General features: G+C 36.5%; 1 protein-coding gene across 2 annotated transcripts in view; it reads right to left on the bottom strand.

Annotated features, from left to right (window-relative positions):
- Positions 1-1735: 1735 nt before the first annotated feature.
- The window catches only part of tbc1d8b (TBC1 domain family member 8B), a 48582-nt gene continuing 30223 nt past the window's right edge, over positions 1736-20094 (bottom strand). The window contains exons 11-21 of one of the 2 annotated variants that reach the window (XM_039766286.1): positions 19204-19321; positions 17902-18187; positions 15539-15668; positions 12969-13067; positions 12744-12812; positions 9959-10199; positions 6652-6717; positions 5794-5892; positions 5614-5667; positions 3858-3955; positions 1736-3061 (exon numbers count right to left, since the gene is read on the bottom strand). In XM_039766286.1, the coding sequence (XP_039622220.1) occupies positions 2633-3061; positions 3858-3955; positions 5614-5667; positions 5794-5892; positions 6652-6717; positions 9959-10199; positions 12744-12812; positions 12969-13067; positions 15539-15668; positions 17902-18187; positions 19204-19321 (1689 nt within the window). In that variant the 3' untranslated portion in view covers positions 1736-2632. The remainder of the gene's footprint in view (positions 3062-3857; positions 3956-5613; positions 5668-5793; positions 5893-6651; positions 6718-9958; positions 10200-12743; positions 12813-12968; positions 13068-15538; positions 15669-17901; positions 18188-19203; positions 19322-20094) is intronic. The other variant, XM_039766287.1, reaches the window with a different exon arrangement.

Here is a 20094-nt window from a genome sequence, read left to right as displayed (position 1 = left end):
TATGACACGAGTCTATAGAAATCTTGTTACTACGAAGTACATTCAGCAGATACTTTCATTACAACAATGTGGACAAAAGACCTTGAAATGCCTGAATGAATCAGCCACAGAGCAGTTAGTTCTGTGGCCGCAGCTCAGTTGTGCACAACGATCCCCAAACAGAAACACTGAAATTTTTTTTTCTTTCTTCGAACTTTCCCTGTACTGTTTTTTTTTTGCCTTTTTGTTTCCTGTAGTTTTCAGTGATACCTTTTGCTTATTGCTCGTCAACATTTGAAAAACATCCATTGAAATTTAACTCATTGTCACCCTCCTATAGAAATGGCAGACACGAAAAAACGATAACAGGTCATATTAGAAAAAAAAACATTTTTTTGCAGCTCTCGATTGCGACAAAAAGAAAAAAGATGTTTAGCCATGGACACTGTCAACTTTCTTGAAAGACAGAGCAAAAAAAGAAAAATCTCGGGTTGCAAACGTATGTGAACTGCTGCATTTGAAGACATCGAAAAAGCAGTTTTTATATGGTTCAGTGATGCTCGTTCAAGAAACATTACTATTAATGCGGCACTCATTCAAGAAAATGCGAGGTTTGTAAACTCTCTTGGGACTTCCCCCAATCAGACAGCACGCCAAAGTGCGATCTCCGCGTCTGTACGGGGGAATAGCAGGCTCACAGCTATGCTGCGTCTCTCCGCCAAAGTAAACAGAAAAGCTCTTGATGGGTGATGCAAGTTTAGGATAGGAGCACTTACATTGTAAATGCAGATAACAGGATTACTTGGCCACTAACCTGGCCATGACCCAGCCTGACTACTGTGTCTGTGTATAGCAGATTGGCAGATCATGCTACAATAAATAACTGTGCTGTTGTTGTTTCAAGCTGAATAAAGCTGGTTTTGCTAAAGTACTAAGACTAAGCCTCGCGTTTTGGGGTGCAAGACAGGAACTTATAGCGCGACCCTGATCTTTTATGATTTGCTTCTATGGGGTTTCACTGCACCTCTGTGAGCCTGCTATTGCCCTGCCCCAGCAACAGACAATCATCCACAGATGCTGCAATCATGCTTCGGGACGCACTTCAGCATGTCATTCCCGTTGGGTTGGGAGTGGTGGGGATCCCAAAAGTGTTTAGAAACCTCACTATATGAAGAAGAAGAAAAGGATGATTCAGCTTCTGATTGATAACTGTGCTGCACACAACATGCTTCCACATTTAGATAATGTTTGCATTGAATTCCTCCCACCAAATTGCACAGCAGTGCTTCAGCCATTGCATTTGGGCATCACACCCTGAATGTGTATTAGGGCAAGGAAATGCTGAGAAAAATTCTCTTCAGCATAACTTGTAGGCAGGAGGAGATTAAAATTAACGCAAAAGAAGCTATTGAAATGATTGCAAATGACTGGACACAAGTTAAAAAAGCACTATAGTAACAAACACAGAATCTCATTACAATGAAATATTTTTTAGGTCCCTGGGAGTTCATTGTAACAGAATTTTACCTGTAGTTGCAAAATGTCAAGGAAATACAAATCTTACACATTAAGCAAATATAATGACACAACGTAAGTTTGAGCTTTCCTAAAAATCCATAAGACAGCTAACAGCAACTTTCTTAGCACACAGAAAATAAAATAAAAATGCTTCACTTTCTTTAAACACTAAGAAGGAAAAGGTAGCTCTATGTAGTTTTTCTAAAGTTAAGGAAAAATAAATACAACTGAAGCAATGCCCAATAAAAAGTTGAGCTTTAGTCAGATAAATTCACCTTCTAACAAAATCTAAGTAATAACATAAAATAAATTTTGCAGGCATTTTTGTTTTAACTCAATGCATACTTTCGTTATAATTATTTATTTTAAATGAGAAAATACATGTCACTTTCTGACCAATCCTGAAATAATTTTGCATAAAACCATAAAAATAACAATAACCCCATCTGCTGGTTGGTTACATTTTCATATAATATTGCAACTAAATGCATTGCATTTAGCATCCAAAAAAATGACCTTATTGTTAAACTTAAAGCTTAAAATGCTTCTGATTCCTTCCATATTAGAAATTTATTAGCAAAAAATGTAAATTTCCAAAAACTAAATTACATTTTCTTCCGGTTTCCCATTTATAGTGCTTTTGCATGACACCTTCCCTTACTACCTCCAAACATGGAGGACCTACACTGAAATGTAGTACACTGTACATCATCAAAATATGAATGTTAATATTCATAAAAATCACTTTATGAATAATCATGCAACAGACTAAGTATGACCACCCTATCATCTGAAAGGCTATATTTCACTTCTAGAAGTAGAACTTTTCATTATTTATGATTCTTGAACTCTCACTTTTAAGGCTTATAAATAGGCAGTTAGCACATGAGTATATCTCTATAGCATAGAAAATGGCAAAATTGCTGCAGAAAAATATCTACAGAGAAACAAAATCATGTGCAAGCAGTAAACCCATCTAAAACACACAGCTGCCCACAGGTCAACAAAGCAAATGGCTTCTAGCAACTCTTAAATTATATCTCCTATTTAACAACCAGCCCTAAGAGGTGGAAATTACTGAAACCTATTGCTCGGCAATTCTTAAAACTTTGAGTTTGAAAAAACAAAAGATTTATTAATTTATTTGGGATTTGAACTGGTTCTTTTTTGCAAATTCTAGTTTGGCTGCAAAGTCTTCTGGCTTTTCAAAAAAACGGACAAGGACAGGTTCATTTAGTAAGGAGGCAAGAATCTGTTCAAAAGCAAAGGACCACTCGATCTGCTCTTTTTTGACCTGGTTGGCTGGAGAGCTGTCTTTTAACTTGGATACCTCATCAACATTTGTTGATTCTCCTTCACCTTGAGTGGTAGACTCAGGCTGGCCAGTCAGTATAGGTGCTTTGCTAGTTTCAGCAGGAGAACTAGGCTTTTGCAGTCTACGACCCACTTCCTCCATTTTAAGGAGGAGACTTGTAACTGTCGCGATGGCTCTGTACAGAGATTCTTCCTCTGGATGTCCATGAAAGAGATTATAAAGTGTTTTGGAGAACTGAATAAATTGAGCCTAGAAAAAAAGCAAAGAGAGGTTGGTAGGGCTGTGAATAATACATCATAACATTGCATGAAATCATAACTTTCTCAAATCTAATTAATTCATTCAGAGTCATGGGCATTCTGAGTGTTGCCTGACAATACTGGGCAAAAGATAGAAACCAGCCCTGGATGAGACACCAGTTCATCGTGTGGTCCTCTCTCACACTCATCCACAAATAAAATAGAATACAATGAATAAGTAAAAATTGCATATCATATGAAAACACTAAGAATGTTATACTCAATGGTTTAAGTTCAATTTAAGAGATAATAAGAGTTCAATAAAGAGATTTACATATTCAATAGAGAATACATATTCAATATTTTTTAAGTAATATTAATACATTTGTACTGATTTGCTTGCTATTTAGTGTTGAGAATTGCCATATCATGGCTTCAAAAGGCTTCAGGAGACATTCATTTGGCAGATGTGTAGGCAGGACAAACAAAAACAGATAGATATCTTATGCACAGAATATGGCTTTAAAAAGGCTGTTAAAAGGTGATATTAGATTAGATTTGACAAACTTTATTAATCAAGGGGATATTAAATGCATTCACCAGCAGAAGTATAAAAAACAAAGATACAGGCTCACTGGACAAATAATAAAATCGATCAATAGCCTGACAGGTTACTAAACAAATACATAAATAAATGTATATTGTACATAAATTTAACAGTTAATTGACATCACTACCAAAAGCCCTCAACCAGTTAAACCACTTTACATACCCCAGCAATATGATTTTGTTGTTCACAGTTTTACCTGGTCCATTCTTGGTAAATCTTTAATACTTTCTTCCTTTTTGAGGAGCTCATCTTGCCATTGCTTGAGGTATGCTTGAAGGTCAATCTTCCCTTTCCCTGGTTAAGGACACAAAATTTATTTAGATGACACAATACTGCTATCACCTCAGATGATTGATCACTTGTCTTTTCTATAAACTTTCAGACAAAATATTTTGCAGTAATTCACAAAGAAATTACTCTAAACAGGATACATATTGTCAAACACACTTCACAGCAAAGTGGTTTAGGTTGACAAAAAGAATCTGAGCACTGTGTTTCCAAACTTTTCTGAATTAGAACTCATTACATCACACTTATGATGTAACACATAACTTATTTTGATACCCCCAACCATTACTAGATAATTTATTTCAACATAAGATGTAATAATGTTATTGATAAAAATACATGACTTCTATTATGGTCTTATAATCTAGAAACGAAGAACCTGTTGGATTACATTGAAGTGTTCTATTTCTTATGTTACATTTTAAGCATTAATAGTAAAATGGCACTTATTTGCCCCATATTATGTGAACATGAAAGATGACTGTTAAAGGAGATATGGTTGACTTGGGCTGTTAGAAATCAAGTCTTTATTTTGACATTTAAACATGTCAATATTTGAAACTGTTATTAACATGGTAAATCACTGAAATGTTAAGGTCCTTTTAAGCAACTTTTGAAATAATTTTTTACATGAAAAATTATTTAAGATACAAACACCTTTCACGACAAGGCTATTGAAATTGGTGAATGCACTATATTTTTTGCTGTGGGTATATAAAGTTATTAGTACAGTTGTGGATGTTTTTGAGGACTCAGGACTTGGAACATTTCAGTCAATAATGTTCAGGATTTGCGTAATAACCCCCCTCTGTTTTTCTTCTTTTACCTTCAACTGAGGTCTGTCCTTAATACACGTAGAGTCCTTCTATCTATTCCTCTTCTATCTCACCACCTTTTTAAATATCCCTTGTTCCCTATCTCAACCTATGGCAGTTTGGACAACAAATAAATTATATCATTTGGCTCATATATATTATTGGTGTCTGAAGTATTTAAACTGGACAGCTTCTTCATTTTAAATTATTTTCGTAATAGGACATTCAGTCTGCTTTATTCAACTTACTAGGTGAACTAGAGACATACAGACCAGCATTACATCGTATGTGGTGTTTCTTCTTGTAATTACTTTTACCATAGTGCAATACATCTGATTCCTAGCCCACCTGTTTTAGTGTAGCTGTTTTATTTTTTTGTGTGTTATTTACCTGTATCACCTTACACCATAAATACATCACACTCATCAAAGGGCAGTATTTGCAAATTTCAACATTCTGGAGTACTGCATTTATTTGGAGTGCATGGGCCAAAAGTGCATGCCCTACCACTTACAGCAGGTAAGGGGAGAAAAGGAAATATAAAGAAAATAGCAACTAAAGCAAACTATAAAACAATTCCTTTCAGTGTTAGGAAGACACTTACTGTGAGTTTGAGTACAACAGCAAAATTCTTCAGAAATATAACCTTAGTGCTAAACAAACCTGAATTTGAGAGGAGTGTTTTAGCTTATTGACTTTTTGTCAAATCATTATATACTGAAAACAGTAATTATTGAGGAGGAGCAACCTTGTTATTACAAATAGGCAAATTAGACTCTTAAGTACTTCATCACCAGAAGATCAAAAAATTCAGGCAAATATAAAATTCCTCTAAATCAAAACAAATACCTTTTTCTGGGCTTTTTCGAATTACTCCATCTTCAGCAATATCTGACAAAGGCACTGAAAAAAACAAATGCTCATGTTAATGACATAAACTTGTACCTAAAAGCTGATGAAAAACTATAAAACAATGCAACACTGCACAGTAAAGAACAGCATAGAGCAAAGATAAATAAATAAGCTGACCAGTGAAGCGACTCAGGTGGGTCAGATCTTCTTTAGTAAGACTGTTGCCCTTTGTAACATTAGGATTTTCTGTCTCTACTTCTGTGAAAGCTGTGAAAGCTAGAAGAAATTGTTGAAAGACATACAGAAAGAGAAAGAAAACTAGAATGAAGCAAAAAGCAAGACTGCAACAAGACTGGAAAAAGGAAAAGTCTTGACGGTTAAGAGAAGAATGAAAATATCCTGGGCAGGATGAAGAAAAGTGGGGGAACAAAACAGTCTCAAGCCAACTAAATTCATTTCAGCATCAGCAATCTTGTGAGTAGGAGAAAGAAAGAAAGAAAGAAAGAAAGAAAGAAAGAAAGAAAGAAAGAAAGAAAGAAAGAAAGAAAGAAAGAAATTCAAAATAAATGGCAAGAAGCAAAAAGATGAGCAAGAACAAATTGAACAAATGTTTATGGAAAAAGATGCAGATGTGTTCAAAAAAGATTTCAAAGGACTGACAAGAGGACTTTAGGACCTAGTATATATGGAATCAGAAAGACAGGAAAAACCTGAGAATTACATTTTTTTTATCATCTATTATAGTGCACATCTCAAACTTGCTTAAATGATATCACATTTCAAACCAATTGAGAAATGCAATTTCTTTATTTACAATAAAAATAAGTTATACAGAAAAGGCAAAAAATGAAAATAAAAACAAGGTATACTTCAAGGGATCAAATATATAATATTTAAATTACAGAAGGGAATGTAAGACTCTTCAGTTAAGATCTGAAAGAACAAAGTGAAGGAAATTTTCAAAAATAGATTGTTTATATACTTTGTATATATTTTATCAAGACTCTACATTTCTTAGCAAATGTATTACTATACCTTGATTTAAATGTAGTTTGAATAATAGCTTGAGCTTTTCTGTGAAGTTTCCATTATACAGAACATCTACAAATGTAAAAAATATATTATTACAATTGGCACAGAACTTAGAAGAGTGTTTAGGTTAACTTTCTGTTATTTTGAAATTTATTGATAACACCTCTAAAAACAAAGTGTATTCAGTTTACTCAATAATCAATGTGGTTTATTTATAAGTAATAATAAAATAAATTAAAAATGAAATGTCTCCTACAGGGCTGTCAGTGAGATGAAAAATGAGTCAGCTACACTGTTGTTTGCATAATAAACTCATAACTAGTTTGTATTAAATGAAACCAAAACAAAATCTAAACAGAAATCTCCTACAAATGTGAAAAATTATGCAAGACATTTCTGTTTGACAACTGGGCAAAATAACAATAATACTGATAATTTCAATGATTATTAGAGGTGCTGCAGTGTTAGTCCTTGAAACTTATTTTAGTTTATAGATGATCCTAATTGGACCTGATGAGTCCTTTACAATGCATCTTCATCCTAAGCGTGGAACAGGGGAGAGTCCCGAGGCTTTGGAAAACATCTTCCATCACCCCAGTCCCAAAGGTACCACGTCCTAGTGAGCTGAATGACTTCTGGCCTGACGCTCTGACGTAACATGTGATGAAGGCCATGGAGCGGCTGCTGCTTCACCACCTGAGGGCACAGGTCCGCCACGCCCTCGCCCCTCTGCAGTTTGCATACCAGGTGAAGGTGGGACTGGAGGATGCCATCATCTACAGTATATGCTATACCGATCCCTCTCCCACTTGGACAGAGGAAGTGGTGCTGTAAGAATTATGTTTCTGGACTTCTCTAGCGCCTTAAACACTATCCAACCTCTGCTCCTTAGGGACAAGCTGACAGAGATGGGAGAAGATTCATACCTGGTGGCATGGATCGTAGACTATCTTACAGACAGACCCCAGTATGTGCGTCTCAGGAACTGCAGGTTTGACATTGTGGTCAGCAGGACAGGAGCGCCGCAGGGGACTGCATTTTCTCCGTTCCTGTTCAGCCTATATACATCGGACTTTCAATACAACTCGGTGTCCTACCACATGCAAAAGTTCGCTGATAATGCTGCTATCGTAGGCTGCAACAGGCGTGGGCAGGATGAGGAGTATAGGAACCTAATTAAGGACTTTGTTAAATGGTGCGACTCAAACCACCTACAACTGAACACCAGCAACACCAAGGAGCTGGTGGTGGATTTTAGGAGGACCAGGCCCCTCATTGACCCCATGATTATCAGAGGCAACTGTGTGCAGAGGGTACAGACCTATAAATACCTGGGAGTGCAGCTGGATGATAAATTGGATTGGACTGCCAATACTGATGCTCTGTGCAAGAGTGGACAGATCCGACTATACTTCCTTAGAAGGCTGATGTCTTTCAACATCTGCAATAAGATGGTGCAGATGTTCTATCAGACGGTTGTGGCGAGTGGTGTGCTGGGGAGGCAGCATAAAGAAGAGGGACACCTCACGCCTGGACAAACTGGTGAGGAAGACAGGCTCTATTGTAGGCATGGAGCTGGACAGTTTGACATCCGTGGCAGAGCGACGGGCGCTGAGCAGGCTCCTGTCAATCATGAAGAATCTACTTAATCCACTGAACAGTATCATCTCCAGACAGAGGAGCAGCTTCAACACACACTGCTGTCAACATCCTGCTCCACTGACAGACTGAGGAGATCGTTCCTCCCCCACACTATGTGACTCTTATTGTCTGTTATACCACCATTTTTATCACTCTTTTTTTTTTTGTGTGTGTTTTTTCTGTCCTCCCAGCCATTTGGACCTTCTGTGTCACTTAGTATTGCCTAATTTTATTTTTTAGAAACTTTTCTTTCTTCATCTTGTAAAACACTTTGCACTATACAATTTGTATGAAAATGTGCTATATAAATAAATGTTCTGAATGCAGAGAGCTGTTGTAAGAATACTGTTCCTATCACAGTATATTTTCCTACTATTAGTACTCAAATCTGGGGAAGGTTACAGAAAAATTTCTGCTGCTTTGAAGGTCCCAATGAGCACAGTGGCCTCCATCATCTGTAAGTGGAAGAAGTTCGAAACCACCAGGACTCATTCCTAGAGCTGGCCGGCCATCTACACTGAGCGATCGTGGGGAGAAGGGCCTTAATCAGGGAGGTGACCAAGAACCCGATGGTCACTCTGTCAGAGCTCTAGAGGTCCTCTGTGGAGAGAGGAGAACCTTCCAGAAGGACAACCATCTCTGCAGCAATCCACCAATCAGGCCTATATGGTAGAGTGGCCAGACGGAAGACACTCCTTAGTAAAAGGCACATGGCAGTCTGCCTGGAGTTTGCCAAAAGGCACCTGAAGGACTCTCAGACCATGAGCAACAAAATTCTCTGGTCTGATGAGACAAAGATTGAACTCTTTGGTGTGAATGCCAGGCGTCACGTCACTCTTGACCTCAGACTGGGGCGACAGTTCATCTTTCAGTAGGACAACGACCCAAAGCACACAGCCAAGATATCAAAGGAGTGACTTCAGGACAACTCTGTGAATGTCCTTGAGTGGCCCAGCCAGAGCCCAGACTTGAATCCAATTGAACATCTCTGGAGAGATCTTAAAATGGCTGTGCACCGATGCTTCCCATCAAACCTGATGGAGCTTGAGAGGTGCCGCGAAGAGGAATGGGCGAAACTGGCCAAGGATAGGCGTGCCAAGCTTGTGGCATCATATTCAAAAAGACTTGAGACTGTAATTGCTGCCAAAGGTGCATCGACAAAGTATTGAGCAAAGGCTGTGAACACTTATGTACATGTGATTTCTCAGTTTTTTTCTTTTTAATAAATTTGTAAAAACCTCAAGTAAACTTTTTTCACGTTGTCATTATGGGGTTTTGTGTGTAGAATTCTGAGGAAAAAAATTAATTTAATCCATTTTGGAATAAGGCTGTAACATAACAAAATGTGGAAAAAGTGATGTGCTGTGAATAGTTTCCGGATGCATTGTAAATAGAAGTGAGGAAAATCACAAGTGGAACCTATACTGTATTATTTACTTTAATTTTGAATGTTCTGTAAATGAAATGGTGCATGCCATTAAAGATATTAGGATATATTCTTAAAGATATTTAAAAAATTAATTACATCATCCTTTCATTGTAAAGGACAGATGAGTAAATATTTATTCATTTTGATCATTTTTGTGTAGAATGTAAGAAAACAGTCAGTGATTTCATTAGAGGTGGTATAATTAAAGTGAAGACTAAACTTGCCAAAGACAAAACTTACCAAATCCACAGCAGAACTCCCTGAAGTTAATGAGGCCATCTTGATTTTCATCTTGAAGGTAGAACATTCTCAAGCCAAGATCGTCACCATTGGCTTTACAAGACCAGGGACTCAAAAGACAATAGAGTGCTAGGAACTGCTGGCAATCTAACTGGTATTGCTCCAGATATGGTAAGCTGGGGTCATGATGCTTCAGAGATGGGCTGGCTGCAGTCCAATAGCAACTCAAGAAATGCTGCTTCTACAAATATGAGAGGACAAGGAGACTGCTTAACCTAACCTTTAAAGTGTGTAGATAAAACACTTAAAAATATTGTGTCTTAAAAGATACAAGATTTATGTCAGTCTTTCAGATTTGAGATTCTCCAGGAGTTATTCAGATACAAAACAGATAAAGCCTGATTTCTCCTTTCTCACAATTTACAAAGTAACTGTGATTTGGACAACCTATGTTGAATCCACATGGGTCACATGCTAAATGTCTTCTGCATGAGTATGAATGGTAAAATCTGGGCATTTATAAAGTGACACAGTACTCAGAATGAAGCAACAAACAAATGAGTTCCGGTCTGCACAGCAAACATCTTTACTGTATATTTGAAAACAGCTAAGCTCCTCATTAAATTATATGCTAGACTACTGTCCTAATATTTTTATTCCAAAGGAGAACAAATTGAGACATAATACTTATACTTGTTGTGTAAATGTAATCAATCTAAAATATGTAACAGAGATGTATATAAAAAATTAGTATGCGATGGTCCATAAAGTACTTACATGTAAACTGTATTTTAGTGATACTGCAGGAATTCACTCAACAGAAGATTTTATAATATCTCTTTATTATATACTGTAAAAAACTTTGATGCAACAAGCCTTTTTAGGAGACATGACCTTTTGGAAAAGATTTTTTTCAAGTCCCGTGAGACAAGCATATTGCCATGAGATTCTTTCAAGTCACGCCGTTCTATCAATCATTTTCAAACAAGACGCTTTCCTCTCAGTCTTGTGAATGCTTTTGTCAGACACAATTCCTGCACTCTCAGCTCTTATAAATTTAAACATTTTCCTCACTTTTAGTTCCTAATTAAAGAAGATGTATTATGTCCAAATCTTACTAAAGTATTTCATCACGAAGGGCTATCAACAGAAAAAATGAGTAAACGGGCAATCCTAGCACCTACAAACAAGAAAGTAAAAAGAATCTACGCCAAAAATATCGATCAGTAACATGGGAAATTGCTTAAATGCGTACCAATAGACTATGTATGAAACAGTTGGTGGTGATCATGCGGAAGATGAAAACAACAAATTACAATATCACGAAGAATATCTACAACTAACCTCAGAGCCAAACATTCGAAAAAGTCGTTTTATTTAATACAGAGAAAGAAACGAAATTCCATCACGGCCGTTATATGTTGCATCTATGCAAATGTAACACTTCAAATGAAAATTAAAACCTGTTTAAATTGTACATCTGCATCCTCATATACGAGCAGCAGAACCACAAAGAGGCTAGCGCATAGCGCTGGCCTAGGAGGTTGGCGAGTGAAGCGAGAAGGGGGCAAAGCCCCCTAGTAATACAAAAGATTGTACTGTGTATTAATATACTGTAGTATCAAGTACATTAATGTATATAATATGCATTATGTACATAAATAAATGTACATTAAAACGGATGGGAAACTGAATTAAATTAACAACTTAAATAATTAATTTGATAATAAACACATTTCGATGAAATGAAGTAAATATGCTGCATAGACAGATAGATTAGTAGAGGGGTGACTTAATGCCTTTGTTCACATTGACCATTTACAGATCTGGGTTTTTGTTCATTTCTTTCTCTTCACCATCCAGGATGTGGTCTGGTAGGGCAAACCAATTGTCAGCTATCTTCACTTATGCATTAATTTGAATGAGTATGTTTATATTGCATAAATGTATATTTAAATAAATTATGTATCTAAAAAACTACCAATGCAAAAAATTTGTAAATCAATAGACCCAGTCCCATGACTAATTGGAGAAGACTGCAAAATTCTTGGTTAAATTAAACAGTTTCTACACGAGTTACCATTGAACATAAGTCAAAATATTTTTGTAAAATGTGGGAATAAGTACTGGACCAAACTGGATCATAAATATTACGCCTGGAGTCTGTAACAAAACAAATATGATGTAACTTGTGTGAAGAAGGTAACTTTTGAAAACAATTTTAAGGCTTGAAAATCTATTTGGATTTTTCATAGACAAACACACATACTAACACAGACAACGCCATGACAAACCATGACAACATCAACTTTTCTTGGCAATTTGATCATCGTAGAATCAGAATCTGAACTTAACTCAATACAGAATTTTTTACCTCTTCACTAAACTTCCATTTATGTTGAAATAAATAACAAAATATAGTTTAAACAACACTAGATTTTGACACAATTTTTTCTTCTTGGCACATTTGGGAATTTGTGCATTGCAGCTGTTACATCATTTGCACTTTCTTGTTTATTAACTGTCAGACAAGTGTTACATTTTAAATGTTTTGTATAAATTGAAATCAGAACTAGATGCAAGCATTTTCTCATTTAAATCAGATTTTACTGCAAGATCTTGCTTAAAAAATGGTTAATATTCTGAGAATAATATTTTGAAAAAAGGAGGTAACTTTAAAATGCTCCTACCATATGCCACTGTGATACTGCATCTGATTGTATATGTGTGAATTCAACATGTAAACTTTATCTCTTGAACAGAAAAATCAAAGTATGTATTTTACCTTAAACAATTCATACAAGTCTTCAAGTTCCTGTACACCAAACTTCAGTTCCTGGGAGACAACCCGCAACTGGCAAACACAAAATATGGGAAATCAGCAGTGCTCACAAAACTTTTATGATGAGCAACACTGTCAAAAGGTTAACTTGCTAGAACAAATGCAAACTATAAAAATTCTGTAAATATAAAAAAATACAAAAATTCTGAGGCACAGGAAAAAACTTACTACATTCTGTTTTGTAGTGTCTTCAAGTGTTTGTATGACATACAGTCGATTACTCTTTCTCATGCTGTCCACCTCCTCAGATCGTATATTACCATATTTCTATAGGAAAAAAGAATATACTGTAAAATGCTGGTTTTCCATTTCCAGAAGTACTACTGACCTCTGTCCTTTTTATTGGTGGAATACAGAAGGTACTTTCATCCATTTTTAATGGCTTATTATGTTACTTAAAGCTGACGTTTAAGATGTGCCCCAAACAAACTTGTTTTAGAAACAGCAGCAAGGAAAAGGGTTAAAACATATTGTCATTAATTAAGGGCCACTTATTAAATCCTAATAAAATAAGAAATAAAACAAATTCTGCAGTCTCATTGATCCTTGGGTTTTAACATTCCTTTCCAAACAGTGGTGTGGCTTTTCCCTATTTTTCCCTATGTTGAGCTAAACACATAGTCATAAAATCTACAGTACATTCCTCTATCAATTCCATCTCTCTGCAAGAGATTCCACTTTTTTGTTATATGTTGATTAGTGCATGCAAGGTACAATTGCACTGTACTATATACATGATCCTTTCAACCTATTTCATCTGTTTTGCACCATTAAACTCCTAAATATTTTCGCCACAGTCACAATAAAGACGTCTCAAGTTGCTATAAGCAAGAAGCACTAATCATATCATATACAGTGGTGTGAAAAACTATTTGCCCCCTTCCTGATTTCTTATTCTTCTGCATGTTTGTCACACAAAATGTTTCTGATCATCAAACACATTTAACCATTAGTCAAATATAACACAAGTAAACACAAAATGCAGTTTTTAAATGATGGTTTTATTATTTAGGGAGAAAAAATCCAAACCTACATGGCCCTGTGTGAAAAAGTAATTGCCCCCTGAACCTAATAACTGGTTGGACCACCCTTAGCAGTAATAACTGCAATCAAGCGTTTGCGATAACTTGCAATGAGTCTTTTACAGCGCTCTGGAGGAATTTTGGCCCACTCATCTTTGCAGAATTGTTGTAATTCAGCTTTATTTGAGGGTTTTCTAGCATGAACCGCCTTTTTAAGGTCATGCCATAGGATCTCAATTGGATTCAGGTCAGGACTTTGACTAGGCCACTCCAAAGTCTTCATTTTGTTTTTCTTCAGTCATTCAGAGGTGGATTTGCTGGTGTGTTTTGGGTCATTGTCCTGTTGCAGCACCCAAGATCGCTTCAGCTTGAGTTGACGAACAGATGGCCGGACATTCTCCTTCAGGATTTTTGGTAGACAGTAGAATTCATGGTTCCATCTATCACAGCAAGCCTTCCAGGTCCTGAAGCAGCAAAACAACCCCAGACCATCACACTACCACCACCATATTTTACTGTTGGTATGATGTTCTTTTTCTGAAATGCTGTGTTCCTTTTACGCCAAATGTAACGGGACATTTGCCTTCCAAAAAGTTCAACTTTTGTCTCATCAGTCCACAAGGTATTTTCCCAAAAGTCTTGGCAATCATTGAGATGTTTCTTAGCAAAATTGAGACGAGCCCTAATGTTCTTTTTGCTTAACAGTGGTTTGCGTCTTGGAAATCTGCCATGCAGGCCGTTTTTGCCCAATCTCTTTCTTATGGTGGAGTCGTGAACACTGACCTTAATTGAGGCAAGTGAGGCCTGCAGTTCTTTAGACGTTGTCCTGGGGTCTTTTGTGACCTCTCAGATGAGTCGTCTCTGCGCTCTTGGGGTAATTTTGGTCGGCCGGCCACTCCTGGGAAGGTTCACCACTGTTCCATGTTTTTGCCATTTGTGGATAATGGCTCTCACTGTGGTTCGCTGGAGTCCCAAAGCTTTAGAAATGGCTTTATAACCTTTACCAGACTGATAGATCTCAATTACTTCTGTTCTCATTTGTTCCTGAATTTCTTTGGATCTTGGCATGATGTCCAACTTTGGAGGTGCTTTTGGTCTACTTCTCTGTGTCAGGCAGCTCCTATTTAAGTGATTTCTTGATTGAAACAGGTGTGGCAGTAATCAGGCCTGGGGGTGGCTACGGAAATTGAACTCAGGTGTGATACATCACAGTTAGGTTATTTTTTAACAAGGGGGCAATTTCTTTTTCACACAGGGCCATGTAGGTTTGAATTTTTTTTCTCCATAAATAATAAAAACCATCATTTAAAAACTGCATTTTGTGTTTACTTGTGTTATATTTGACTAATGGTTAAATGTGTTTGATGATCAGAAACATTTTGTGTGACAAACATGCAAAAGAATAAGAAATCAGGAAGGGGGCAAATAGTTTTTCACACCACTATATAAGTTGACCACTGTCCTCTGGCAACTTCTACATGCACAAATCAGCTGCTCACTTGTTTATGTTTTCACCTGTGAGGGCACTAGTTGCTTTACATTTTGACTGTGTTTGAACACACGCTTGTCAACTGCCTTTAAAGCATTCTTTGGCTTTCTAACACTGCATAGCCCAACACAAATCTTTAAAAGTGACTTCTGCAACAGTTCACCTGAAAGGAATCTTAAGCTACAAACAACAAAGTGAAAGAAATATTTTCACAAATAAACGTGAACCTCATAAGCTTCTCTGATCAAATTAGTAATATCAACTTTTGGATGAAGCTTCTTGCCGTCATTTCCAGTTGGAGCCTGCTGTACAGTAGGAGGCAAAGGGCTATCTTTGTTGGTCACATTATCAAAAAACCTGCAAAGACACAATATCAAATAATCATGTCATTTTAACTATTTCAGCACTTTAATATTCTCTTAGAAAAAATAACTATATGATGACTGAAATACAATAGGTCTTCTGCAAATTCTACTGAAATATAGAAAAATGAAAATATGTGGTTAACACAAATACTAGGTGTCATGAAAAGGGTGACAGCTGAAACAGAGATAAAAATGTCTTTGACTAATTTTACATACAATTCTTAAATATAGTACATTTAACAAGACTGACAGGCTAGAGAGATTTCTTAAGTTGCTAGGCATAATGAGTAAATATACTTAAGCTAGGCAATTAGTATAGACTAAGAGACTAGATAAGAAAAGCTGTTAAATGTCCACAGTAAAAAATAACTCTCATGGCCTCTTTACTGGGTGTTTCAAGTACCCAGAGTGCACAGTTAATGATCCCCAAAGTTTTTGTTAACTCGAAACAGAAGACTGGTGTGCGACTAGGATGATGGCTCTCAATTGTAAAATTAATAGGAAAATAAAATATTGGTAGACACGAAGCATGTCAAAAGTCACAATAGATAAGCTCTTACCCAAATGAATTAAAGCAGAAGACAAGCTAAATGAAATTCACAACAAATTGGACACTCTAGAGATAATGGCTGTTCAAACACTTTATAACTAAAAATGGCCTGGTCGGACAAAGCCCAGTTTTAATTTGTCAGTAGATTGTATAATCAGAGTAGAAAGTCATTGTGGCTGGTTCCAGTACTGCTTAGTGTAGGTTGAGGGATGTGAGAAATAGGAAGGCATTTACTCACAATATTTAGCCTGAAATGGGTACACTGAGTCAGGCATCTCAATTTTCGAAATATTTTGCTATGTGATGATTATGGAATTCAGAAGCATGACTGAGAGACCCTGCAGCTTCATATAAAGCTATATTATTATAAAGGGTGAGACTACTGAAACTGAGACAGCTGGTGAGTTACTACATGAAATAGCTTAAAGATTAAGATAAAAAACAAAACTGTATACTGAAAAATAGAACTGACATTAAAATCAAGTAAACAGCTACACCCCAAACAGTTTCATAGTGGCCATAAAGAAGTATAGACTACTAAATGATGTTACTTTTGAAAAGGTGGACTTTCCAAAAAGTGATGGGATTTCCATATGAAGTAAACAATGAGGATATTGATTAACAAATCAACATACTCTGTAACCTATATAATTTCAAGAAAACAAGTACAATTTGCCTAATTCCTTCAATTTAAATGATTAGGAGCAAATGCACACATGAGGAAGATATTGCTGTAGCTAGACAGAAAGAAGCATGTTTGACAAGGTAAAAGCAATGAGCCTACCATTCTAGCTAGCTACAAACCAAGACCCAAGCCAAGGAGAGAAACAAAAAGCCCTACGGACACCTTCTGCATTTGAATGCTTGTTTTGCCCATGGCTTATAATCCATCTATTTGGGAAGTATCCTAAAATATTTAACTAATCCTGTTACATATAAAACTTTGTCATAATTTGTAAGAACTGAAATATTTAATTTTATTAATAAAATTTTAAAATACCATAGTTTTGTAGTCTTTGTTATTACTCTTCTTGGGTATTGTGAGAAATGCACTCATTATAAATACAGTCATTCCAGTTAAAAGGTCCAAGAGGTGCAAATGTACTTATAGGGTAAAAATGAGGTCACCTTGGTGTCCAGTAGAAGGACTTTCAGAAAAGGTATTATCCTAGGTGTCTGGGCTGGCAGTTCTTAGGGGAGATATACAAAAATAAAACAATTGCTGTGACTCATATTTAGCCCAAAATATTGAGAAGTACCCTCAAATATTTAAATGTTCTGGTTGATTAAGTGTTACATTTTACTAGAGGTTGTAGTATTTTAAATGCTTAATTCTGTTGATTAAATTTAACAAGACCATAGTTTTATTAAAAAATATAAATTCTGCCTGGCATTATTCTGTCTTGGGCACTGTGAGAGGTGCACTCATTATTAATATAAAGACATTCAGATTAAAAGGAGACTGGGGACTGAGACAAAATCACTGCTGTGATTCATATTTAGTTGAAATATAAGAGAACAAATTTCAAACCACTAAATACTGATTTAATTTTTGTTTAATGTATGCTTAACTTAATGTAATGTAGCCTTAAAGCTCAGTTAAAAAATGATACCATAATATGAATTCAAACAGATCTGTTATGACTCCAGGGAATTTTTAATGTAAGGTTCTTACTTATTTAGAATAGTGACAGCCTCTGCATCATCACGACAAGTGAGTAGCCGGTCCATGTTGTAGTCAAGCACAGCTAGACCCAGTTGCAGGATTGCTTTAATGCCATCATAGAAGAAGCAATCAACCACATTGACTGCACTCTCAATCGGGAGAACACTAATGAAGAGGGTCAGAAACCAGGACAGTGAAACTGAAGAGAAGAATGTCATGTCAGTCATGTGTTCTGTCAGCTGAGGCAGACGGTCCCGGATCAATTCTTCAAACACTGCCTGATCTACCAATGCACCTGTAGACAAATACAATAGAAACACATAATGTGAAAAAAAAATCTGTAAATTAAGCATCTGCAGTGTGTTGCCCTTTTCCACAATTATCTAAACCAGAAAGCTCAAAATAATGCTAAAATTAATCTGAAGGTCCTCTGCTTATTCTGAAGATGGCCAGGAGCTAACTAACTTTTTTGTACTCCACTGGTGAAAGGGTTTCAAATTATAAGACAAACGGTTCACTTGGATTTGTTATCGAGTGGGTAAATTTGAGTGTGATTTTGATGAGTTTGGACATTTCCTTTATTCAATTTTTAGAAACTATTAATCATAACATATTATTAACTCTTAACTGAAATTATATGCAAAAACATTTCTCAAAATGTATATGATATTTATATGGAGCAGGGTCCTTAAGAAGCAATTATAGAGCCAACACAAATAAAAACTTCAGGACCCGAAGTAGCATACAAATTTTACTACTATAGGAAAGGAAAAGACCCTCAGAACTTTAAAAGAAGATATTTAATGCTATAATACTATAATGATTTGGGGATGCTTTAGTGCTTCTAAAGAATTATTTTCATCTTTACTCATATGGTCTCATTATAGCTGTCATCACCTCCTGTTGGAAGCCACAGCTTCTGTTGCTCCTTGTGAAGAATATTTCTCTCTGTCTGGAGTGATGCCAAGAGCAGAAACAAATTGAATTGTTGAAAGGAAACAGAGAGTTGACTCCACATAAGGTAAGAAAAAAGGAGTGTCTATAATGCAAAATACAGATGAATTTGCTCTTATTGTGGGTGTACGTATCCCTTGAAACAGAATCTCCATTTGTCCAGGGCCGGTTGTTGCCTTATGCGTGATGTTGCGGAGATTGGCTCCATCCATAAACAACTCTTTTTTGTAATAAACAGGTTCAGGAAATGGGTCAATGGATATATGGATGGATATTAAAATGATAAAACGGGGGACTTTTGAAAATAGAAAACCACACCCTTGCTGAAGTAAAACATCTACAAACTACAGAGCTTACCAATGATCCTGCGATTGAAATAATCTGGCAACATCCGCTCACAAACAGCTACTAGAAGCCAGAAGGCCTCTTCCTCTTTAGCATAAAGGAGAAGAACAGATGTCAGGATGTTCATTGCCTGCAGGAGAAATAATGGAATAGAAATTAACATACCTGTATGATAACAAAATGTGAAGGAGATTCTGATATAATGTTTCACACATACAAGTTAATTTGATAACTGCAGATCATATAAAGTTTACTCAAAAAAACAGGTGAACTTAGGTGAACTTTATAATAACAAAATAAAACATACAATTGGTTTAACTACCAATAATGTTCTTGTCCTTTACTCAGTGTGACATATACCTTATTACCTTACACAATTCAGGTTTTCCATTATAATGTAAAAATATTTTTCAGCACTTTATCATGTTTAAGATGCAATTGCTTTTTTGTGCATTCTTCACTGTTACATATAAGCATGGCATCATAACACGCATGCAAAGGCACAAATTGGGTTTTCTCATTGTTTTAAAGAAGAAATGATTGTATTATGGGTGGCAAGGTGGCGCAGTGGTAGTGCTGCTGCCTCGCAGATAGGAGACCCGGGTTCACTTCCCGGGTCCTCCCTGCATGGAGTTTGCATGTTCTCCCTGTGTTTCCTCCGGGTACTCTGGTTTCCTCCCACAGTCCAAAGACATTCAGGTTAGGTGGATTGGCGAGTCTAAAAATTGTGGATGTGTGTGTCCTGCGGTGGGTTGACGTCCTGCCCAGGATTGGTTCCTGGCTTGTGCCCTGAGTTGGCTGGGATTGACTCCAGCAGACCCCCGTGACCCTGTGTTCGGATTCAACAGGTTGGAAAATGGATGGATGACTGTATTATTCACATGCTTTTAGGTCACATTGACA

This window comes from Polypterus senegalus, chromosome 10, assembly GCF_016835505.1.
Source record: "Polypterus senegalus isolate Bchr_013 chromosome 10, ASM1683550v1, whole genome shotgun sequence".
NCBI classification, from domain to species: Eukaryota; Metazoa; Chordata; class Cladistia; order Polypteriformes; family Polypteridae; genus Polypterus; species Polypterus senegalus.
This window is presented reverse-complemented; position numbering and strand designations above follow the sequence as displayed.